This window comes from Phoenix dactylifera, chromosome 15 (genome assembly GCF_009389715.1).
Source record: "Phoenix dactylifera cultivar Barhee BC4 chromosome 15, palm_55x_up_171113_PBpolish2nd_filt_p, whole genome shotgun sequence".
Taxonomy (NCBI): domain Eukaryota; kingdom Viridiplantae; phylum Streptophyta; class Magnoliopsida; order Arecales; family Arecaceae; genus Phoenix; species Phoenix dactylifera.
In genome coordinates, this window is record NC_052406.1 from 3,044,303 (window position 1) to 3,068,597 (window position 24,295).

Consider the following 24,295-nt stretch of genomic DNA (forward strand, 5'->3'; position numbering starts at 1 on the left):
ACAATTATAAAAATGTATTGGTTATGATATATTTTTCTCAAAATTAGGATTAAGTATATGATTGCATGTAATTCATGAATTTGATTAAAGAGCATCCTTCATGAATATTTGATGGTGTATGAGTTATGAAATTATGATTATGTTAGACTGTATGAAAAATGATATTTGAGGCATGTTTATGCATTTTAAATTATATAATGCCATTTATCATTTTCAAACCTATTTATGATGATTATGATTTATGAAAGAAAAAGAATATGATTTATGAACTCTCAGATAGCTATGACCACCTCTAGAAATAGAGGCTAGTCGACACCCTGGAGCTAGCATCCAAAGAATAACAGGCCCTCTGCCAACGGGTTAAAGTTGGTAACGAATAACAGAATTAGTCGACTAAGATTAACAGGCCCTGTCATGGGATTATAGTGACCATAGCAGCATATCCGTCTGAGAGTATGTTTTATAAAGTATGGATAAATGGCAATATTTTTATATGACTTGCATTATCATGATTATGAACTTTTATGGATAGAACATGCATTGCTTTATGACCTGATTTGTGTATATCATATATAAATGTTTTATTTTACTACAACTGTTGGCTTTTTAATCACTGCATTGGCATAATTGTACTTGATCCAATAAGACAGTACCTGGTTACTTACTGAGCTGTGTAGCTCATACCTTTTTATCTACTTTTTCCTACAGATGAATAAGACCACTAGGAGCAGGGAGCTTGATGTTATTCAGGGTTGGGGTAATTGAAAATGTTATGTAATAATCAGATTTTAGAAGCTCTGTACTGTTCCAACTTCTTCAATAATATTATGACATTAGTAAATGAAACTATTTATTTTTATTATGAAATTTTATGTGGCTTCGTGTTATTGTGTGCATAAGATAGCAATAGCACGGCCGTGTCATGATCCGGATTTGAGGCGTGACATTTAGATACGAGGAAAATGCACATGTCACTCTTCTTTTTTGGAGAAATAAGGCTCATGTACCAAAATGCAACAACTTCGGATTATAATAGGGATATAGAATGCATTTTGTTGATTTCTAAAAATAAATTATGGGCTTGCTTGGATAACTCCGTGCAATCCAACATGATTCACTGGAACACAAGTTAGGCAAGGCCCATGTCATAGTATTTACGGGAATTTTTCTAGAGTAGGCCCGTCTGAATCCTATGAGAAGAAAAAAATGACCTCACTAGATCTTTTTCTCATATTCGTAATATTAGACATAATCCGTGCACATTATTAAAAAGATATATGCTGAATGGGATAAGCCCGATAATCCTATAGAAATATCCAAACAGGGCCTAAGTAGGTAATCTGAATCCTCAAAGTATGTAGAGATGCCATTTTTTCCCTATAAGAGAGGATTAGCCAGATCTTTCTGAATCATTGCTCCTTCCCCTCAGCTATTGCATTCTCTGCTGTTTACCTATCTAAACAGCTAGTCAATTCTATATATGCAATTCTGACCTGTTCAATGTATTTATATATAACTTTATGGTCTCATTAGGAAATTCATTATCGAATCTAAGCTCCATGACAGGTACATAACCCAGTAGTCTAGAGTATAGAACGAGTATGATTCTAAGTTTAGGATTTACGGAGCAATGCTTGTCCACCTATAAAATCTGCTACTACGTACATATTTTCTTCACTTTTACTCTTTTATTTGGAAATGTTTACCTTATTTACATTTATCATCCGAACTCGACATTTTATTCAAACTTTCTAATCTTTTTTTAGGAGTGACAAATGGTATTGTTTTTATTTATCATTTTATTTCATTTAGGACTAAACATATCGAAAAGGTATAATCGGAAGGTGTTATTTAGGTTCTTTAGCCCTACATAAGTATCCAAGATCTATCCAGTGTATAACCGATGTGAGACTAAATATATGCTGGTATAGATCCTCACGTACTTCTCTTATTTAAGTCCTTAAGTCCTCTCTAGGCCAAGACTCCAAATTTATTCAAATTCAATTAAAATTTTAGTACCAAAAGTTTAGATTTTGCCGGTGTAGTTTCTCTGCTCTTCAAAGATACTTCTGGTTTTGGATGTATAAAGTTGGAAGGAAGATGTGGTATGTCCAGCCAAAGTAGAAAATACCTCTTTAGTGTTCGGATCATTTTATTTCAGTTGACTTTGAGAAACTTATAGACAAATGTTGATGCCTTCTTATCTTTATACGACGAATTATTAGCTTATTAATCTGTGCTTCTCCATGTCCCAGAAAACATTTTTTGTACTTCTTGACTAGATTTCAAAACAGGTTGTGAGATTTACAGTCATGAAATTTATGCTGAACCACTGAATGCTTCATTTAATTTCTATTACAACATATAAGTGCAACAGATCTCATTCGAAAATTATGTTATATATGCATCGGATTCAGACAGCATCATTAACAAAATCATCAGAAAGTAGATTAGTTATTAAGACCAGGATGCATGCAGCCACTATGATTTAACAGGATCAGAGTACCCAGCATACTTGCGGATTGTAATGTTTAATTCTCTTACTGTAATTAACCAGTCTCAAGTTCTCTAATTTTAGAAAGATCTTATCTATCATCATTTTTCTCATCAACAAAAATGAGATCGAAGAATGGAACATGCTATCATCACTGTCAATCAAGCTTGCTTGAAAAATAATTAAAGAGGAAACATGAAGGCTCCCCTTTGAGGAGGACTGAAGTCAGAAGGAACAAAAGAATAATCAAGAAGGTGGCAAAGAGATTGAAGTCCTGGGAGAATACTCAGTGGTGACGAAGGTTGATGGATGTTGATGTCTTCTTTTTAATTTTTTTGATGAAGAGGGAGGCAAAGCCACCCGGTCTTTATTAAAAAAGGTTTGAGTTTACAGAAACTGTTTATAAAGAATTTGCAAGAAAGAAAAACACAAAAAAACAACAATTTTTTTTTTTACAAAAAATAGTAACCTGTAAGTAGATTAATTAAATTATGCAACAAGCTGAACAATCTCATAAGTAATTTTAATCTCCTTTTTAAAGCGTCCATCCCTTCTACTTCATTGCATTGGTTCAGGCTGAATTGCTGTGTGGGTAATGAAGACTGGTAATAAATGTCAGCACGTCACAGCAACAGCACCCACAGCCACGGTTTAATGGCAAACTAAAGTTGCAGCGAGCACCAAAACAGGGATCTTGGCATGCTGCAAACCGCAAAATTCAGCAACTTAGCAGTTGTGCTTAAGAAATTGCTAATCCAAGTAGTTTTATCACCAACCATGGATAGATATATGGATATGCTCATACTGGAATCTAACATGAACTTTTCCGGATTCTATGATGTAGAAAGGCTCGCGAAAAGCTTTCCTTTAATTACATTTTGCTACATTAATTATTTTTATACACCACTTCTTTCTTAACGATGTAAGTATCTTTATATACTTTTTGACAGATTTAAATTTACTGATGAAGAAATGAACACTGGATTGTCCCATTCTGAATTTTAATCACTCAGCTTATTTGTTGTTCCATGGATAATGATCGATGCCTGTGGTTTTAGCCATTAGCACCTATTTTACCAACCGATATTCGCTGTTGATATGTGGCAACGATCATGCCGTGTCCACTTCATCTCCACAGATTTCAGCTTCTAGATTCAGAGCCACCTAAATTACCCTTCCCTTGCCACCCAAAATGTCACTCTCCTCACCTACCTTACTATCTATGAGCTTCTATGAATGATGCACGTTCTTATTATCAAAGAATCAACCTTAAGAAAATTATCTTCTCAAGAAAAAAAAAAGTGATGGAAATAATTCCTTGATTTCCTCAGCCAACGATGCAACCGGGTTTGGCAGATGTCACCGGCTATATAATCCTATGTGATGGAAATCATTTCTTGATTTTGCTAATGATGTACATATTTGTAGAGTTTTTTTTTGTTGTATGGATCGTATCATTTCTTTTCTTTTTTTTTTGGTACATCGGCGGCTCACACCTGACGGGTGTAAAAATAGTCAACAAAATTAGAAAACAAAATGTTGCATAAAGGCATAGGCACAGCCCCGTGGTCTAGCTAGAAAAAGCCTTCCGAGTGATGAGCCGTGATGAGAGTGGAAGCAACTCAGTCTGCAGTACCGTTCGCCTTTCGATATACGTGCGTGGCCTGGTAGGAGTCAGCTTCCCCTAGTGCTCTACGAATATCATGGAACAACGGCTGGTTCTCAGCTGAGCACCTCCGTCGTTGAATCCACTCGATCACCGTGGTCGAATCTCTCTCGAGGAGGATGCGACCCGCACCCAATACCCGCCTCGCATAGGAGACACCCTCCTAGGCCGCCCAAAGCTCAGCGGTCACTACTGACGAGTCAAAAATCCTCTGCCCGCCTGCCGCCACGAGTCTGGCGTCGTGATCCCTGATGACAGATCATATTATTCCTTTAATGTAAAGATATTGATCCCTTTGAAGTAGGGATATTGATCCCATATGAAGTGTATATAAGCATGTCATCATAGCTAATGAAAATCAAGCCTTTTGGCTACAAATTTCTTCCTTGACAACAAAAAAAAAAAAAAAGAGTTCATTTGATGTCGATACTGGTCCATGATGTGCTGATGGATGTGAATCTTTTCCAAGAAGATCGAAATTTTAGTATACTGAGCATAGCTCGAGCTCACCTACCACCAATGATAAAAACTTGGACAATCTTCGTCTCATTGGCTTGCATTAAATTCTTTGTTCCAAAATCTATTCTATAAAGGAAGATCGCTAAATTTAGTGACGTTGATGGAAAGATTGTGATGGTCTCCAACTCTCTATTGTGGTGTTGGTGAGTGATGGAGCCTTTCCTTTGTCGCCTTTACAAAACAAAGACAAAACAAAACAACAAAGGCCAAATGGCAAGGTGTCCCAAGGAAAGCAACCCTGATGTTATGAGCCAATCTTTCAAGCAAAGAAGGGAGATTTGTCTATTTTCTAATAATATCTTTCAAGCCACTTCAGCCTTCAAAGAACAATCCTGTCTGGATCATCTGTACATGACTACAAACAGATATGAGCTATTTTTTGGTCAGTTTCTCAAAAAAACAATGAAATGGGTCAGAGACATGATGCTCTAAAATAGCTCCTGGTTCACTGATGGCAAGAGATAAGAACCCAAAGCTCGCTTTTTTGTGGAATTATATTACCCTGGTCCTGATGAGTTGTTTGCTACTATCTGATAATATCCATACTATCTGATAATATTTATATTGCCTCCAATTATCTCATTGATTTCTAATCAGGCTTATGACTTGGATTTTAAAGTATATATATATAAAAAAAGCATTCAAGGGTGAAGATCCCAAGCTTAACCTAAGTACAAGTCCCTATAATCCTAGGCTTAAATTAGATTAGAATGTCCAAGTGCCTCCAACTTGTGTCTCAACGCATCAAGGAATGAAAGAGGATACACCATTTGATATTTTGACCTGCATTAAGCAAGAAAAAAAGAATCACACAATCCTCACATACTCCCTACGCATCCTCGCTAGATTAAAAGTTTAAATCCATACAAATTTAATTTCAGGCACTACAAATCTAATCATAAATACTATAATCATTTCGTGGTCAATCCAGATGAGCCCGTGCTACAATGTCCTCTAATCCATAAGTGCTATAGATCAGGTCCGCTCTGATACTATTTATAACAATTCAAGACCTATCCAGAAAGACAAATCGAGAGGTATTATTTAAATTCTTTAGTTCTATATAAGTACTTAAGATCTACCCAATATCTAATGCAGACCTTTATAATAATTTATGTGTCATTTGTAGATTTACCGGAAAAAATTATAGAGCCCCTACGTAACCTAAGATTTTTTTTTTTTTTTTTTTTTAACCCGATTCTAATGGTGGGATCTCTGTCTTTCCAGATAAGTTATAGAGTTTCTATTTGAATAAATCAAATAATTATAAAACCTATCTTTCTTACTAACCATAGCCAAGATGAGAGGATATAATGTGCAAACAGAAAGTACTTGGTGAAAAGCACACTATTTCTTGTGCTCGCTCTCCCTGGGAGGATCTTCTCTCAAACAACAGTCAAAGCGAGCCATCATCACCCATCCTTTTTGTGGCGTTGTGGGGCTTACCATGCTTGCCATATCCACCCGCTCCCCCTCCTACCAACAAATTGGTACCTATCAAACAGCCGGCTAAAGCCGGCTTTCGTTTCATTTGCTCTTAAAATCTTCTCTCTTCTTAGCCACGAAACGCGTCTTCTCTCTCTGTGGAGTCCAATTTCATTGATAAAATGGCTTCTACTTCACAGAATCCATCCCATAAAAAACCACCCAAACCCCCTTGTGCGGTTGTTGGGCTTCTTCTCTCTTACAAATTGGGGAACAGAGGAAACAGGGGACTCTGGAACAGAGGCTTTCGAGGAAGATGGGTAGCTTGGGCGAAGCTGGTGGAAAAGAGATGTTTCCGAGCCGTCCGGATCCTGTTATGATTGAACTCAATCGATTGGAGGACCAACTTAGAGGTATACTTTTGCATAAAGAGGACTCCTCTGCTTTTTCTTTTATATTGGCAGCTCTGCTTCATGTATTCTTTTTCACATGGAGAACCATAAAACGGGTCGACTTTTCCTTCCTTTTTATCCAAATAAATAAATAAATAAAAGGCTTTTACTTTCATAGTGAAGTTTAAATGGCGTCAAAATTTTGTTTTTTTTCTGTTTCAAGGGTGGAGAGTTGCTCTGGTTTTCATTTCATACCACCTATTTTCTAATTAAGAGTGTTCTGTTTATAATTTCTGATTTGTGTTCCTCTTTAACAACAATCTAATTCGTAACAACTGCTCAAAATTTCAGTCAAAGAATTTTAGTATATATTCATGTTCCAAGACAAATTGGGATGCCAGAATATCCATATTCCTGTTCTTCCTGAGCATCATTCTTTTTAAGCAAAACTGGACTGCCTTGCCCTACGGAAAACCATCCTTTATGATCTTTATTTTTATTGTTAATTAATAACCAACTTACCCATGAAAATGATGTATACCTACATGTAATACAGTAGATATCATAATTTAAGATCATAAAACAAGTTAGACTTAAAAAAAATGCTAAATAGACTTTTTTTTTAATAAAAAAAACTGTTAAATCTTCTTACTTTGTACAGCTTCTCACTTCATTCTTCTTTTTTTTTTTTTTCAATTTTCTCTCTTATTTGAACATCAAACATCTATTTCTCCCTCACTGCTAGCCCATTTCTTCTGAGCAGCCTGAAAAGAATCCAAACATCGTAGTTTGTCAGAACCGAAAACTTGATGCTTGTGATTAACAGGAAACGACGGCAGAAATACCAATGCAATAATTACTTGGGCATTAGACATGGCAGAAAGACAAAATTATTTTTCTTCCATTTTAAACAACATGGATAAAGATTTATAGCATAAGAAATTTGAGAGGGGAAAAAACGATGAGTATTGCTTCTTCTTGTAATGTATCGATCTTTTATTCTTCTTTTTCTCTGCAGTTGGTGCTGCATTTGTTCTGACTCCTCTTATTATTGCTTTTAGCTGCAAAATTGTTAGCCACCGTATTTTTTTAAATAATTGTATAATAGTGTCTTCCTGCTTCCCTACTTTAAGGGATATAATTGGAGCTTGGGGCAACTAATCAAAAACGTTACTATATATTGGATTAATTCTGGATTAGACCATATAAGTTTGAGATTCTTTGTGTAATATATCTTGTGAACTCTTCAGCATTTTCATTCAATAGCTGAGATCAAGAAATAGAAGCACTTTGTCTGCCATCTGCTTTGTGAAAGTTAAAAAAAAAAACATTTCTTTTTGTGGAGTTTTTGTTGTAAAATAAAAACTCTTCAGCTTATGGTTATGAAATTTTTGAATGTCAAAGTGCCTAGATTCTGTTTATACCGAGAGATAAATATGGCTTACTAGTCATCTATTTCTGATGTGGTGCTAGCTTTAATCACTGAGGGGATAACTTGACATATGACTTTATGTTCAGATGGGTACGAGAGGCAATTAGAGATCTAAAAATCCCAATACAGCTCATTGGTTGTGTTTAGGTTCTTGCAGTTTAAGAACACCTCCTGCTTACTTGGAATAACTATCAAGAGTCTCAATAGATATTTGAATTATGAATTATGCACTTGGATATTTAACATTAGAAGGAGTTCTTAGTTTGACATAGCCAAGCACACCTCCAATTCTTTTGCTTGTCTAAGTTCTTTGTTTGATTGCAGACAAGGACAGGGAGTTGGGACTCGCCAACAGTGAAATTAAGGCCTTGAAAGTGGCAGAACTTATGAAAGATAAAGCTGTAGTGGAGGTAACAAATGTACCAAACAACTTTTTCGTTCATAGCATATGGATATCATGGTTTTTTTCTTTAAAAAAAATAAATAATGATTCCGAGTTTTATTGTTTCCAGCTTAGTAATGAATTGAAGAAACTTGATTGCAAACTCAGAGCTGCCGAGAAGCAACTAGAGCAGAAGGTGTGCTCTGTGTTTCTTCAGTTTCAAATTTGTTAATATGCATGGTTTACTTCAGATGGATAGCCTCTTTGTTTACAACTTACATATAACGCTTAGCAGAATCTTGAAAACAAGAAGGTAATCAATGAGAAGAAAGAAGCCTTGGCTGCGCAGTTTGCTGCAGAAGCAGCTCTAAGAAGAGTTCATTCATCTCAAAAGGATGAGGAACATCTTCCAGTTGAGGCTGTTATTGCACCGCTTGAGTCTGATGTAAAGAAGTACAAGAATGAGGTATGAGGCTTAGGTTGTTCTAATGCGACTATAAGAAAATCTCTCGATGTTTCGGCTTTATGACTTTCATGATTTATACTGCAGATTGTAAAACTTCAAGAGGATAAAAAGGCTCTGGAACGAATTATGAAGTCTAAAGAGGCAGCATTGATTGAAGCAGAAAACATTTTGCATACTGTTCTTGAACGAGCATTGATAGTGGAGACTGTGCAAAACCGGAACATTGAATTGAGCAAGCAAATAGAGATATGCCAGGCATGACCATAGATGCATCCTTTTTGTTGGTTGACAAGCTGTGGAGAACTTAAGTCACTGATCTTTCTGGATGCCTTTATCATGGTTCAGGAAGAAAATAAACTCTTGGAGAAAACGAATCGTCGGAAGACTGTAGAAGTGGAGAAGCTTACTCAAACCATTCATGAACTTGAAGAATCTATTCTTGCAGGTGGAGCAGCTGCTAATGCTGTGCGTGACTATCAGCGCCGGGTTGCTGAATTAAATGTAAGAATTTAGTTCATCATCTATTCTTCCTCCAGATTCTTTCTCCAGAGGTTAATTTGGGGTATTAATTCATGATCTACTATTCTAGGAAGAGAAAAGAACTCTTGAGAGAGAGCTAGCAAGGGCTAGAGTTTCAGCAAATCGCGTGGCGACCGTGGTCGCAAATGAGTGGAAGGATGACAATGACAAAGTCATGCCTGTCAAGCAATGGCTGCAAGAGCGAAGATTTTTGCAGGTACTGTTTGACTCGAACAAAATGCTAAGGATTCTCACTGGTTTGCTTGACTGCTTGTATTTTACCTTATTTTCATGAAATTCAAGTGCTCTGTGCGTTCCTTTTTAGAGAAAACAAATAGGAGGCCTGGTCTTTTCTCAAAAGCATAAGAAATTACTAGTGCTATTTGAACATCGTTTGGAGATATAGCAAAAAACATGGCTATAGATCATACATGCATTTATCATTTGAAACTCTAATTATGTCTTGATTGCACCTATGGATATATAAGAATTATCATGTTAATTACATTTCATGTCTTGACTTAAATAGTGATGCATTTGTAGGGGGAGATACAACGGTTGCGGGATAAGGTAGCTGTAGCAGAAAGAACTTCTAAGGCAGAAGCCCAGATCAAAGTATGAAATCTTACAGATCACCTTTTTTGGTTAGTCTTTTATGTTTTACACTTATTTCTAGGCTTTCCATTTCATATAAATATAACAAACAGGATAAACTAAATCTGAGGCTGAAGACATTGGAAGAAGGTCTAAAGCAAGCAGCAAGCTTATCAATAAAGCAAGTTGAGAACTCTGAGAAAAAGTTAGGGGGCCTTTCAAATGAGGAACCAAAAAAGAGATCAACATCTCAGCCAAGGGCTTCGGTTGCTGCCTATAAACTGTCAGTGCTACAGCAGCCTAATTTTGTACCAGAAGCTGTCGACACTAAGAGCCCAAAAAAGAGATCAACATCTCAGCCGAGGGCTTCTGTTGCTGCCTCAGTTTTGCAACAGCCTAATTCAGTACCAGAAGGCATTGTCACCAACAGAAATACCAAACGAACAAATAGCTTAAAAAAGAAATTTGGTACCGGAGAAAAACTGGTTAGAAAGAATCTATTGGTTCCAAAAAGCAATTTTTTTGATGACGGTGGGAAGGAGAATGCAGAAAGAGTCGCTAACTTTAATCAGAATATTAGTGCTTTTATTCAAGTAAAAACAGAGGTTTCACAGGAAGGGAAAGCCAAAGGATGTGGTGACATTGGGTCACAAAATAAGGGTGGTTCGGAAGATGGCTGTGACGTTGATATTCAAAGAAAGATAGAGGTTCCACAAGGAGTTACAGCCAAAGGATTTGGTGACATCATGCCACAGAACAAGGGTGTTTCAGAGGATGCCTGCGAAGATATGGTATCAGGTTTTCTGTATGACAGACTGAAAAAGGAAGTCATCAACTTAAGAATATCACATGAGGAGAAAGATCGGTTGGTGAGCACTAAGGATGATGAAATCAAGGTGAACAACAAAGTTTTAGATAATGAAAAGTTGAACAACTTTATTTCTTCCTTTTTTTCTTTTTCATTGCATATGCTTGTATTCCTATGCAGTTGCTCCAGAAAAAAGTTGATGCACTAACAAAGGCAATGGAAGTGGAGTTGAAGAAGATGAGAAGAGAAGTGGCAGCCAGAGAAAAGGAAGTGTCAGTGAAGTCGGAGGATACTAAACCAAGAAGCAAAACCCCAATCATCTCAAGAAGGTACATACTTGTTTGGCCAATTGGCCTCTTGAAGTGTGCTTAAACTAAATTTTATCTTGATTTGCTTCTCTTTTTCATTAACATGTTTCCTGTACTGTCGGGAGGGGGAATGAGAGAGAGAGAGAGGTGAAATGTTTCCTAGAGGAAATATTTGTAGCAAAGTAAGGTCCCACTTGGATCTAATCAGGTCTATATTGGATAATGGGGATCTAACATCACTGATTTGACTAGTTGGATGTGATCTACTAGCCATAAACTTCTTAAACACCAAAATTTATATAATTTGGGAATTCCTAGCCTATACATTAAGTGGTCAAAATATTAGATAGTCTAAATAATATCAAATTATATATACTTTTTAGATCACTGTAGGCCAGTGATCTCCAAATCATATAATCTATTTGTGTGTAAGCTGTTTAAAGGTAACAGATGATATCTAATAGCTCAGGTCATCAATATGGGGCCAATATCATCCAATCTGAGTGGAGAACCATTCGAGCGTAGCCAAGTCCAAACGTAAATATTTTTTTCTTAACTCTTATTTACAGTTTCAGTGTAATTGAAGCACTAACATCATAAATTAAGGAAACTCCCATCCTTTTTGCATAGAGATATTTTGGTGTTCCTTTATATTTGCGATTTCACAATTTTGAATTAATCATTTGGAGACACCACAATGTTTCAGAAACTCTGCCAATTCACTGTCAGGTAATTCCAATATACTTAAATGCATACTTTTTATGGAATTCTTGAAACTCTTATACTGCTGCTAAGCAACTGATCTATACATTTAGATTTGACTGACTTTGCTTTGCTTTCTTTAATTATGACATGGCCATTTGGTTTTGCAGTGCTGTGAAGCACCAGGAAGCCTCCACAAATGCAAGAACTTAAATTTGCAGAAGCCTCTACAAATGCAGGAACTTAAATTTGCTTTAATACTCTTTTCATCAGCCACATGCAGTGAGGTTCTCAGGTACAGCTTGGGAGAATATGATGGTTCCTAGTTAAAGAAATTTGTGTTTATGGAGCAAGGGAGAGTGCAACTCTGCAAAACTTTAGACATGCATGTTGAAAATTATATTCACAGTATGGAATGAAAGCAAATTCTGTTTTCTATAAATAGCCTTTTAAGATCGATGTCGACAAGCACTTGAAGCTGCTAATGCTGCCGACATCTCTTGGTGAAATGATTAGGATTTTTAAGTAAACGTTCCATCCTGCAAAGCATTATTTTTCTTATTTGGAAGATGATGAAGAATCCTTTGTCATCACTGACCAAGTAGTTCTTCTGTATACTTGTCAGAAGTGAACAATTTACATATTCCTTGCTTGGTCTTGCTCAAGTTGAGATATATCTTGCTTTGAGGAACGCTACCTGCAAACCAAGAACAAAACAGAGAGAATAATGTTTAGAATCAATTATCTTCGATGATCAATGCATGCTGAAGAGTGTACATTCACAAGGTTGATCAAAACTGTGTATCCCTTCATGGCAGAAGTTGCAGTTAGTGTACTGAAAACCAATTAGATGCACTATTGGAATTTGGAGGACAGATGCTCCTTGCTATCTGATCACTGCGTTTTGGAGCTACAATACAGCTTCCTTGAGCTTGTAGTACTAATTCTTGTCAGCCTCTACAGCCTCTACTGATGAATGCTTACGTTTCATATGCTTCTTCTATCAGCATGGAGATATTTGCAGTCGAACAGTTTGAATTGGTCCGACTTGCAGATGCATCGTTCAGTGTTTGAGACAAGCAAATAACTAGTAATAGGGTCAACTAAGGACATCTCACAAACCTTCTTAAATTAATAGGAGAAAAAACTAACCGTTTCGCTATCGATTTGCTTCCCGTGGCTCAGAAAGACCAAAGTCTCTTTTCTAGATGCTAGCCAATAGCCACCTATCAGTAATTAGTTTTATAGTTAAGCACGGAATACATGTCTATCACTAGCTCTCCTCTTGATTGCTTTGTATTGTTCATAACTTGCACCTTTTCCCATATCAAAACCAAAATTTTTTAATGCAATAAGAACTTTTAAATTCTACACGAAACATCTTGATTTCTCTTCATCTCCATTGTCCCCATGGTGTATGTTAGTGGACACCAATGCAAGTCATTGACACTCTTGATCATTAGATTTATATCAGCAAGACAAGAGCCCAAAGACCGGTCTATCTTTTGCTACATGCATTTTAATTTCTAGTTCCTTTATCTTGAATTCTTCGGTTAGGGCTTGATGGATGGAGTTTCTACTTTTCCCAATCCATCTGTTTCTGGACATTTGTGCAAAAGTCCGCATGCAAAGGTTTATTCACCTATCCATGCAGAAGTTTCCTATAACATTCAGTTATGATATTGTACTGTTGTGTTATCTAGAGATGGTGATTTATGATCCGGCCCATCAATGCAATCTACAAATGATCAGCTTTAAGTAGCTTCGAGTTTGACACAAATAAATTTGGATCGTAAACATATCAATCTATCTAAACTTGTTTATTAAATAAATTAGGTCTAGATTTAAATATTTGATTTATTAACTTATTTTAGCATCTTTAATAATTGGATTGGATCATAATCCAACTCATTTAAAACCTGCCTAACCTATTTAAAATATGTTTAATCCGTTTCTATCCTATTTTACCTAACTCATTTGATATGTTTAATTTATTTAAATCTATTCGATCTGTTAAAAATTTATTTAATTTAATTTAATATATTTAATAAATAAATTATACGGATCAGATTGAATTACATGCTTAATTAATAGATCATATTTATATCTAAATTTTTAACATGTTTTATAAATACATCGGATTCGGGTTGATTAATTTTTAATCTGACCGTACGTCCAAAACCGTCCGTATCCAACCCGACCCGATGGTTACCCAGGTGGCGAGCATGACTTCATATTTATTTCTATGCGCTTTTTCTTTTTCCCGCATGCGTGAGCGTGATGGGAGCAATGGCGGCGGCGAATCCAGCCGGAGTTGTCTTAGCCGCCGCCGCGGCCGCCGCCGCTACCGTGGCTTCCTCCGCCGCTCTCCTCTCGTACGTCCTCCTCTCCAACCATCGCTCGAAGTTCCCATGGAAGAGATCTCGCACAAACCCTCGAAGAAATAGGAGGAGGAGCGGCCTCGCCGCCGCCGTCGGCTATACCCCCCTTATCAGAATCAACAGCCTCTCCGACGCGACGGGATGCGAGGTAAAGTTGTCAGCTTTCACAAAGATCGCAACTCTTTTCTCTATATCTGTCGAAATTTCCATAAAGAAGATGGGAAGAAAGCCATTTGGTTCCTTCATTAACTTGGGAGATTTTTTTTTTTTTTTTTGCTTTTTAGATTCTGGGGAAAGCCGAGTTCTTGAACCCTGGGGGGAGCGTCAAAGACCGTGTGGCCGTTAAAATCATTGAAGAGGTGATGATCCTATCTCCTTTTTCCTTGAAAATATTCGTTGTTTCTCCGTGTAATTGTTTCCATATTAGAAAGAAAGTAAGAAACTAGCAGTAATGCAACCTTATTAACGCAGCAGGCTTTCTGTTTCCTGTGGGTTGTGCTTCATTTTTTTTTTTAAATAAACTCTACGTTCTTCAAATTTTTTTTTACTTATTAAATCAGAAAGGTGCTTCTTTTCAAAACAAGAGTGGAACTTTTATGATTATTTTTTCACTTCCCGGTTCTATAGAATTGCTCGGTCTTCTTATTCATTTAGTTATAATGTTTATGGGTTGTGTGATGCTGACTAAAATATTCAGTGAAGCAGATTATGTATCATGAATTAGAATTTTGCAAAATAAGCCTAATGTCATTAAATATATTGTTGCATCATGGATGCCTATGCCTATGGCTTTCAAGTTTCACATGTTAGGTTTGGGATGTGACTTTTTGTAGGCTCTGGATTCTGGAGAGCTTGTCCATGGTGGTGTAGTGACTGAGGGAAGCGCTGGAAGCACAGCTATAAGCCTTGCTACAGTTGCTCCAGCATATGGATGTAAATGTCATGTCGTGATTCCAGATGATGTTGCCATCGAGAAGGTATGTGCATTGAACGTATGTTTAATATCCCATAAAGTTGCCTACCAATATCTTTTATCCCTGGTAACTTCAGCTCTTAAACAATCACTTTTATGCCTCTCTGCGTCAAGTTATATGAAGGCTTGCAACGTGAAGCATGTATGTTTCAGCTGCAAAGCCTCTGAGTTATCTGTGTTGTCTGTTTAGAAGAAATTTATCCTTTTTAGGCTTGTTATTTTCCTTTAAGCTGATGAAGTTTCAAGTTTCACTAAGTTTTGGATCTATTTGTTAGTTAAAATTATGAAGAACATAATTTATTATAAATAATGTCGAAAATTTTAAGAGACGTGTGGTTCCTTGAAGCACAGGTTCTGTCTTGCCATTTTAAAAACTTTAGATGCAATAAATTTTATTAGGCATTCAGATGAGGATGGTTCTAGTCAAGTTTAATGGCAAGTCAAAAAATCCAAGCAAGATTATTTCCTATCTTGAATTGCATGATGTAAAATGTTTGAAGATAGACAATAAGTGGTTAGATGTTGCAGTTTTTAAGGATCTTTTGATCAGCTTATGTGAACAGGGTACTAAGTAAAAGTTATTTGATAAGTCACATTATGCAAATCATTGTATTCAGTTGTAAATTGTTGTTGGTAAGATGGGTTTCCCCTCCTTTTTCACTCCTTTTTTTTGAAGGAATGGTAACTTGAGTGTCCTGAAGATTTATAATAAAATAAGTAAGTACAGTTTGCATATGAAATATTACCAGTATTTCCAACTGGGATGTTCATTGGCTGGGTACATATTGACATCGTTTGTTCTATTACTCAAAAGCTAGCAAGGACTTATATAAGTTTAAGCTAGCAACAACAACCACCATCAAACTTGTTCCTGAGCTCATCCATGAAACATCAGGGTAAACTGAGAAGGCTTCACAGAAGGGTGTGCCGGGGGACTATTCAGCAAATGTTGTATTCTTGGACTTGGGAGTTATTTATATGGACCTTAAGTTATGAAAAATTAATCATTGGAACTAGATAGGACTGCTTATATAATTCTTTTATAGCTTCATATATTTTGGTTGCCAATCTTTTCGCTGAGAAGGTGCCTGTATTTTGAATTTTTATTAGGTAATTAGACTCTCTGCCATAACCTAAAGTTTATAAGACCAACCCTTTTCATTTCTGGTAAGCCTTTGCAATTCATATGGAATGGTCTAGGTAAAAGGGGAAAGCCCAAGTAAACTTGGAATGAAGTGGTGAAGCGAAGAAAGATGCAGATTATGATGAGAACATGCATTGAATTGGTACTAACACTGTTACATTTTTTATAGCAAGGTTGTGATTTTTTGATTGGTGTTATAATTACATTTCTTGGAATAAAAGAAATAATCAGAGAAAAGGATGGGGGACAGGCAATGTTGATTAAAAAGAGTAACAAAAAAAAGGATCAATAAATCAGAAGAGAATGGCCTATTATTTTTGTTGAGTACCTCGTCTAGATCCAGCAGTTTAGGTATTTTTTTATCCCTTAAAAAAAAAATGGTTGTTTTACTCATGTTATATATGCTATATGCTCATATAATACAAAGTTAGCTTGAACAACTGGTATGAAACCATGTAGATTTGCAAAGAATAGCATTACTCTGCGGACTTTGTGTTAGCTTTCAGAACTCTTAGTACTAGAAATAATTGAAATATTGCAAAAATACAGACCATGACCACTGAAAATTTTAACCTGTCTTGGTGGCGTGTGCTTTGATTTATGAAGGCCATGTCAAAGGTTCGAGACGTATGTACCCCTTCTTCATCCATGACCACTGTAAAAAAGAATATTTGCAATATGGAGATTAGAACTTTTCCACACATCCTCTAGAGGTTTGGAGGTGGCCAATGAAATGCCTGACTTGTTTTATGACACATTATGCCCATTATGCTAAGCAAGATAGTACCTATATAGAAAATGTAACTCTCTTGTGATATTTCGAACTGAAAACCTCCAATTCATACGATGCTTCGAGAAGGTGGTTGTAGGAGATAGTGATACATACAGTTTTGTAGGACGTGATCTTCTAATTATTTTGTCGGTAAAATGAGAATCAAGATTGACTATATTCGTATAACTGCCCGGAAATTGTATATAATATTTATTACTTAATTACATTACAGATGAAGAATAGGTTCAAAGTTCATGCTATTTGTCGTGATTATATCTATATTTTAATGCTTGGCTCTCAAAATTCTTTTCAGTCCCAAATACTTGAGGCCCTTGGAGCTACTGTAGAGAGAGTGAGACCAGTTTCGATTACACACAGAGACCACTATGTGAATGTTGCAAGGAGGAGGGCCTTGGAGGCTACTAAGTCCGCAGCAATGCAAAGAGAAGCTTGTAAAATGGAAGGCAACAGCTTAATTCACATAAATGGTCATACACCACAGCAAGAAAAATGTCAGCCCATCTCCTCTACTGATTGTAAAGGAGGTTTCTTTGCTGATCAGTTTGAAAACTTGGCAAACTTTCAGGCCCATTATGAGTGGACTGGTCCTGAAATATGGGAACAAACTCGAGGGAGACTGCATGCCTTTGTTGCTGCTGCAGGTACAGGTGGAACTGTTGCTGGAATATCACGGTTTCTCAAGGTCTGTCTTCACAATATGTCTTTCATTTATTACATTTGAATATTCTGTTCAAACAAAGCGGGTTTTGCACTTCTCAACCCTTGTGTTTCTTTTCCAGGAAAAGAATCCAAATATTAAATGCTTCCTTATTGATCCACCTGGATCTGGTCTGTTCAACAAGGTCACAAGAGGAGTAATGTACTCAAAGGAGGAGGCAGAGGGCCGAAGACTGAAGAACCCTTTTGATACCATCACAGAAGGAATTGGAATCAACAGACTGACCAAGAATTTTCTGATGGCAGAGTTAGATGGAGCTTACCGTGGCACAGATAAGGAGGCCGTTGAAATGTCCAGGTCTGTAATCTAAACTCTCATGCACTAAAATATGATATTTTCCTATTGGTGTAAGCATAAAAATCAAGAGCATGTTCTCAAATAGATAGATTTGTTTTATGTACTTATGAGTGATAAATTGGCAACAATATAAAACGAGGAAGCAGAAATTCGAGGATGTGTTAGCACTTTTAAACAGTGTTGTGATGGTTATGCCTGTTATTTTATGTCAGTATCAACACCACCTCTGCTATGGATCATGAGCATTGCAAGAATATTGTATAATTGTCATAACATCCCTCTTTGAAATTATTATTAGTCTCAATTTCTTTTTTGTCTTCTCATACTGTTATTCTGTTTATTCAAAAAAATATATATAATAATATGATGAAAATACTGTTGATTTTGCTGCTTTGCTGTTGTATGACTTATGTTATAGTATATCAATAATTTTATACTGAAACTATTCTTTTAATCTTATCTGGCCTTTTACGGTCCATCATGACTCATATGTGAAAAGTGCTGTTAGCATAACCATGATTATTAGTCATCTGGTAAATGGTTTAAATTCTGGAGTCAACTTAGCAAGGCAAATGTCTATTTTGGATAGCTTTTGATGAGTATAGAGTGAATTACTCCAAATTTAGCTAATTATTCTTGCTTAGCCAAGTATTGAACTCTGCTGAGTTTGATGCATACATACTGAATATAAATATGATTCTAGTTTTGAAGTGGCTGGGATGCAAGTTCTGGACAAAGTGGAACACTCTAATAACTGGATCAGTTATATCATCGTTTTAGAAATATCTATGTTGATGTTAAGATGAAATACAATGCTGCAAGCCCTATAATTTCTTTAAGATGTTCATGGTTTACTTGATTGCCTAAGGAAGCATCACTGCTTCTTTTTTTTTTTAAAAAAAAAAGAGCCAATTACAAATTAATTCTATTTACTTTGAACAAAAGAACATGCCATGTTAGTGAGTTCCTTATCTTTTTTCTTGTAAATTAACTATCCTTGTATCATTCCTTGGCATGTTAACTGTGGTCTTGGATTGACACATTGTTGTCAAGCACTCAGGTTAGAGGTTAAACTCGATTTACTTTACCTGGATAATTGATTCCTATATTATATATAATACTGTTAGCAAGGGGTTAACTCGTATGCTCTTGTCAGTAGAAAGAATGCTGAACTTCTCTGACAAGTTCACAAGAAATGTGGCATTTACTTGATAGTCCTTGTTTCAACTTGCAACACCTATCTCAAGCTTTGAAGTTAGTGGTGGCAAATGGTCGTGTTATGTTGGATACAGATCAAGTCAGATACTAGTCGGCTCAAATATTTCTCAACCAAAACCTGACCTATTTATTACACTAGTTAAAAATTGAAAATTGAACCTAACCTATTAACTAAGCAGGTAACCCGACTCGACCCACATGGCCTCTTTAATAAATAGTAGGGTTAAGGACAGGTCTAGAGTGACCTGTGTTAACTTCCCATCTTCTCTTTACAATTGTTTGCCAAGGGTAAAAGGAAAGGAGAGAAGAGAAAAAGATATGGAGAGGAGGAAAAGGAAGAATATCTACTCCTCTCGAACTTTTGTTGGTTTCCCAATGGTCTAGCCTAAGCCACCCCAAGCCCCCAATGAAAGGTCCGATTGCCTAATTCCTTACTCTCAAACAGGGCCAGCTCTAAACAGATTAAATGGATCGGATCTAAACAGGTCAACCTGACCTAACTCAATTGTTAAACAGCTCAAGCCTCTAAAACCTATATCTGACTTGTTTAATAAGCAGGTTAACATGGGTCAACCTATTTATCTTGGACCCATTTATGCCAAATCCAAACATGTTTAATGCAGGTTGGATGCGTGTTAGCTTAGCAGGTCGGGTTATAGATTGCCACCCCTATTTGAAGTGGACTCATATGTTTACCCCAACCTCCAATTTTGAACCTGATTTGCTGAAATCATCGTTAGTTCTGCAAGTTTCAAGAAATGTTGTTTATTTGTCACTTAACCTAAGCATACAGAACTGCAGATTGTGTAACTTTCTTGGAATCAACATTTTTGTTGTATAATTTCTCTCAGGTTTCTTCTGAAGAATGATGGTCTTTTCATCGGGAGTTCTTCAGCCATGAACTGTGTTGGAGCTGTACGATTGGCACAATCTTTAGGTCCAGGTCACACAATTGTAACGATTCTGTGTGACAGTGGGATGAGGCATCTCAGTAAGTTCCACAACGCTCAGTATCTGGCTGATCATGGACTGACCCCCTCTGCGACTGGTCTGGAGTTCCTCGATCGTCCTTGAATTTGGGTGGGCCATGTTGTATGATTGTCTTTCCTCTCCTAGTCTGAGTTTTGCAATTTGAGCAGCCAACGCAGTAAATGAACATTCAGTAGATTATCAACGCTACATATAATGTATGCCATCATGAAGGTATGCAGTTTTTCTGTAGTTCGTGCGCACTGGGATAGAGGCCATCGTGCAGTTTTTGGCATCTAGAGATTGAATCCAACAAGTGGTGCTGCAAGAGATGGAAGAGAGCATTTTCTAGATCTTAATTATACCAGTAGAAAGCAGCTTCATTATCATGTGGTATGAATGGTTCCACAGGTTGGCTTTTGGTTACATCACTCGAGAAGGTGATACGGCCAGTCTCAGGGTTGCTAGTTATTATACTTTATATGTTGAAATTCTCATTTTTATGCTGCCATTCAGCTGGTCATCTACAGGATCTTGTGCTTATGTATAGCCCTCAATTTTGTAAAATGATACTGTGAAGGATTGTGGACTGTTACTATGATGATTAAATTATCAAAGATTCATTGTTCAGGTCCATTTTTGTGTTTGTGGGTGTTCACCTGGCTCCCTTTAGTAACTTTAAAAAGCAGTTTTTGGTACTCATCTGACAGTATAACCATACTGCCCATCCCTCTTGCACTCTCTGCACAAATGAGCTAGGATCTGCAAATAAAGCCACTGGATGTCAGAAAGGAAAGAAACAAATTCAGCTGAAATATTTAGTTCCAGTGAAATATGACCATAACCTTGGTGTAATAAGGGGCTGCTACATTCAACAAATTCATTAAACATGGCAATTTGACAATGGAAGTATATGGTTATATATCATACAGCTCTATCATTAAGGTAAAACATCACCCACATTTGGCATTAAGTTGCACTAAAAACTCAATGTCAGATCATACTGCTAGTATTCCAACCTCCAGGTGTGCAATGCCCCCTAGCTAAAGATGTCTATGGATTAGATTTCATGCCCTGATGCGTCGGTGAACTTCGACGAAGCATGGAGATTGGTGGCATTTGTTTATGATAGAGACATTAACCTAAGATAAGCTACACATATCATGGCATTGCCTCTTGTAGGGATCGACTCATGGACCAAGTAGAACTGAAGAAGCAAGCTTGTGGACAGGTGGAAGCTCAATGAGAATGTTGAAAGGCGGTTCCTCTGCCTGAAGCAAAATGCTTTGCCTCCAAATACCTCAACCTGCTGGAACATCTCCTTAACCCAAGTCATTATAGAATCCTGATGTTGAATGGGGATGATATGATGAAGATTCAGAAGATGCAGAATGTAATTCTAAGAGAGCATACCGAATTCTGCAACCATTTGTGGCTGCTTTGCCTTCATGATCAGATACCTTTTGACCAAGAAAGTTGAATCCCATGGCTATGAAGCACTAATAACTGCAGGAAGAAAGAGGTGACAAATTCCATGTACAAGCTATGTTTTCTAATTTTGCTACTGGGATTCATTATAGTAATTCTATGTACTTTTCTTAGAGTAATGATGTTGCAGCCTTGTTGATCCAGCATCAAGTTGGAGTAAGTAAACACAATATTTACGAATAAAATTACATTAATAACATAGTATCATTCTACTTATTCATGAAAATTGAGTGTCATATCCTCATTTTTTTCAGAAAAATGCTAGAGGATCCAAATCTATTGAAAAGTTTCCTGCACAGATGCCTTGTTTTATGCAAGGCAGTTCTTACCCTGTCCAATCACCCGCCACTGCACAATACACGGCAAGTGATCGAATTAAATCCTTCCAGCACTTGGAGGTTCCAAATTCTGGCGACTCCAACCCCACACCCCGCCCCTGGAACTGGATGAAGAGAAGAAAAAAGAGACAGGCATGCACCACAGAGAGACGGAGAGAGAGAGAGAGAAAGATATGCCAAACCAGGCCTTGAAAGAAGTTCTGAAACTACCAAAAAAGAAATATACATGTACTGGAATAATTCTGAAATGGTTTAGAGACAATTCTCTGATCCATTATAAAGCTCATGTCAGTTTCTTTTAATTAGAAGCTTTTTTCTTTCAAATTTATCTTAATGAAGAAATTAGAACCTAGCGAAAGGACTTCACGATTCTTATGAAAATTCAAAGAACATTCAAAACTCGTTTTCCAGGATGTTCTGTAACATAATTTACTTCTTTCTTGAACACGGCTTTTCACTAAAATACAAACTATTTCTTTAGATGAATTTGAATCATGACTGTTTGATGACTCACAGGCCACCACAGGACGAGGGTTGAGGAATTCAGATGTTGGTGAACAAGACCATATTTTATTGTCGTAAGATTTGTTCGTTACCATGACTATGTTCACTGTGTTACTTGGATACTCACATCCAGTTTCTAGAATTTCTATCTGATATGTATTTAAATCAGATACCACTTGGATACTTATGAAAACTTTTTAAAAGCAGCTTTTCTTCTTTTCAGAAATTGGTCAAAATGTAAATTTTAAAATAACTTTATGAAATAACATTTCTCAAAATCCTTAAACTAATTAGAAGTTTGGATAAGAAAGATGCATATGACAGAAAAACTTGAGATATAATATTTTCAATATTTTTATAAGATATTCTATATATAATATATAAAAATATCTTTTCTGTGTATCCACATCTCTCCTTTTTTTTTCCCTTTTATTGACGCAAACACTTAAACACATGGCTGAATTTGATTCTCTTTTCACATCCATGCAGCACTGCTGTCAATTACGACATAAATTACCACGCAAAGAAATGGTTAACTGGTCTGATGAAACTTGATGTGCATGGTTAAGTGCTAACCATAGCTTATACCCTCAAAGTCACATCTTGTATGCTTCTAACATCTATTACGAGCTGTTCCTATCTAAGGTAGCAAATGGTCATACAAAATGTTTCTCCAAATTCTTTCTCATAGATTTCGTCCAAACTTCTCATCACTTCCAACATCTAAACAGAATCCAAGTTCCTCACAAATATGAGCTAATTATGCCTTTGCCGCACCAGACATCACTATCACAAATAGTCCACCACCAGTCTGCTTTCTAATGAGATATGCATTTATAATGAGCTCAATTTTTGTACATCAACAATTTAGCTGAACAAAATCATCGGTCTCATATTTGAAAATTTTTAGATCAAGCATAATTAGTATGTGAAAAAGATTCAGGTAAAAATGTGTCTGCTAACATATGCATCATGCAACAACACCATTATGATCAACCTTCCAATCTCCCCATCCGTGAATATTATGAAGTTGAACTACCAAAATTATCCTATGGACCTTCTTACTACTAAATTTGACAGAGTCTCGCCTACATATAATAAATTAAAATCCATATATTTTCTTTAATTAAAATACATATTTTCCCTGCTTCCAATCACCAAGGCTTTCCTCCATGATTCTAGGTTAGTATTTGCCCTCATAAACACTTTACTCAATGCATTAGCTGAAAATAGTAATTTAAGATGCTCCATCCTTGGAATTCCTTAATGTTACTTCAGTAATGGTTCTATGTATGATCAAGTGTATAATATCAAGCTGTGGGAAAGCATATGTGATGCATAATTAAGAGACAAGAATGCCTTTTACTTGTTGCTTGATGAGTGTCAATTAATACCAGCCAACTTATCAATTGTTAAATATAAGATGAATCACACAGGCCCCAAAGAAAATTTTTAGAAATGAAAAGATAAATCCTACAGATAATTACATTTATTTGATTTGATGAGCACTCGCCAACTCCAGGTTCCAGCTGTCTGACGACAGATTAGAGAAAATTGATATGGTTACTTCAATATTAATTGACCTACAATGAAAATGTTATTTATCATTTTTATTTATTATTTTTTTTTTGACAGGACAAAACAAACATATATATATATATATACATTTTTTTGTTGAAGCATTTGCAGAATATGTGAGTACTGGCAATGTTTCTTCATAGTAAAGATCATATTTCTCTGTCAACCTTGCAATTGCAAGAAGTTT

General features: G+C 36.4%; 2 protein-coding genes across 5 annotated transcripts; both read left to right on the forward strand.

The window, feature by feature from the left end:
• Positions 1-6,199: 6,199 nt before the first annotated feature.
• LOC103704220 (microtubule-associated protein 70-4-like) lies at positions 6,200-12,365 on the forward strand. 2 transcript variants are annotated; one of them, XM_039134111.1, is made up of 11 exons: positions 6,200-6,517; positions 8,253-8,338; positions 8,441-8,506; positions 8,603-8,776; positions 8,861-9,031; positions 9,122-9,277; positions 9,366-9,512; positions 9,839-9,910; positions 10,003-10,785; positions 10,878-11,026; positions 11,878-12,365. In XM_039134111.1, the coding sequence occupies exons 1-11, from the start codon at positions 6,421-6,423 to the stop codon at positions 11,918-11,920; spliced, it is 1,944 nt and encodes a 647-aa protein (XP_038990039.1). In that variant the 5' UTR covers positions 6,200-6,420; the 3' UTR covers positions 11,921-12,365. The 2 variants fall into 2 exon arrangements, with proteins under 2 accessions (XP_038990039.1, XP_008785643.2); XM_008787421.3 differs by having other exon boundaries at positions 6,201-6,517; positions 8,606-8,776.
• Positions 12,366-13,970: 1,605 nt separating this feature from the next.
• On the forward strand, positions 13,971-22,296 carry LOC103704221 (cysteine synthase 2). 3 transcript variants are annotated; one of them, XR_005515044.1, is made up of 8 exons: positions 13,971-14,236; positions 14,373-14,447; positions 14,922-15,065; positions 17,291-17,680; positions 17,778-18,013; positions 20,083-21,722; positions 21,803-21,844; positions 21,943-22,296. XR_005515044.1 is itself a non-coding variant. In XM_039134112.1 (6 exons), the coding sequence occupies exons 1-6, from the start codon at positions 13,988-13,990 to the stop codon at positions 20,303-20,305; spliced, it is 1,317 nt and encodes a 438-aa protein (XP_038990040.1). In that variant the 5' UTR covers positions 13,971-13,987; the 3' UTR covers positions 20,306-21,914. The 3 variants fall into 3 exon arrangements, 1 of the variants encoding a protein (XP_038990040.1); XR_005515045.1 differs by having other exon boundaries at positions 21,819-21,844; XM_039134112.1 differs by lacking the exon at positions 21,943-22,296 and having other exon boundaries at positions 20,083-21,914.
• The last annotated feature ends 1,999 nt before the right edge of the window (positions 22,297-24,295 follow it).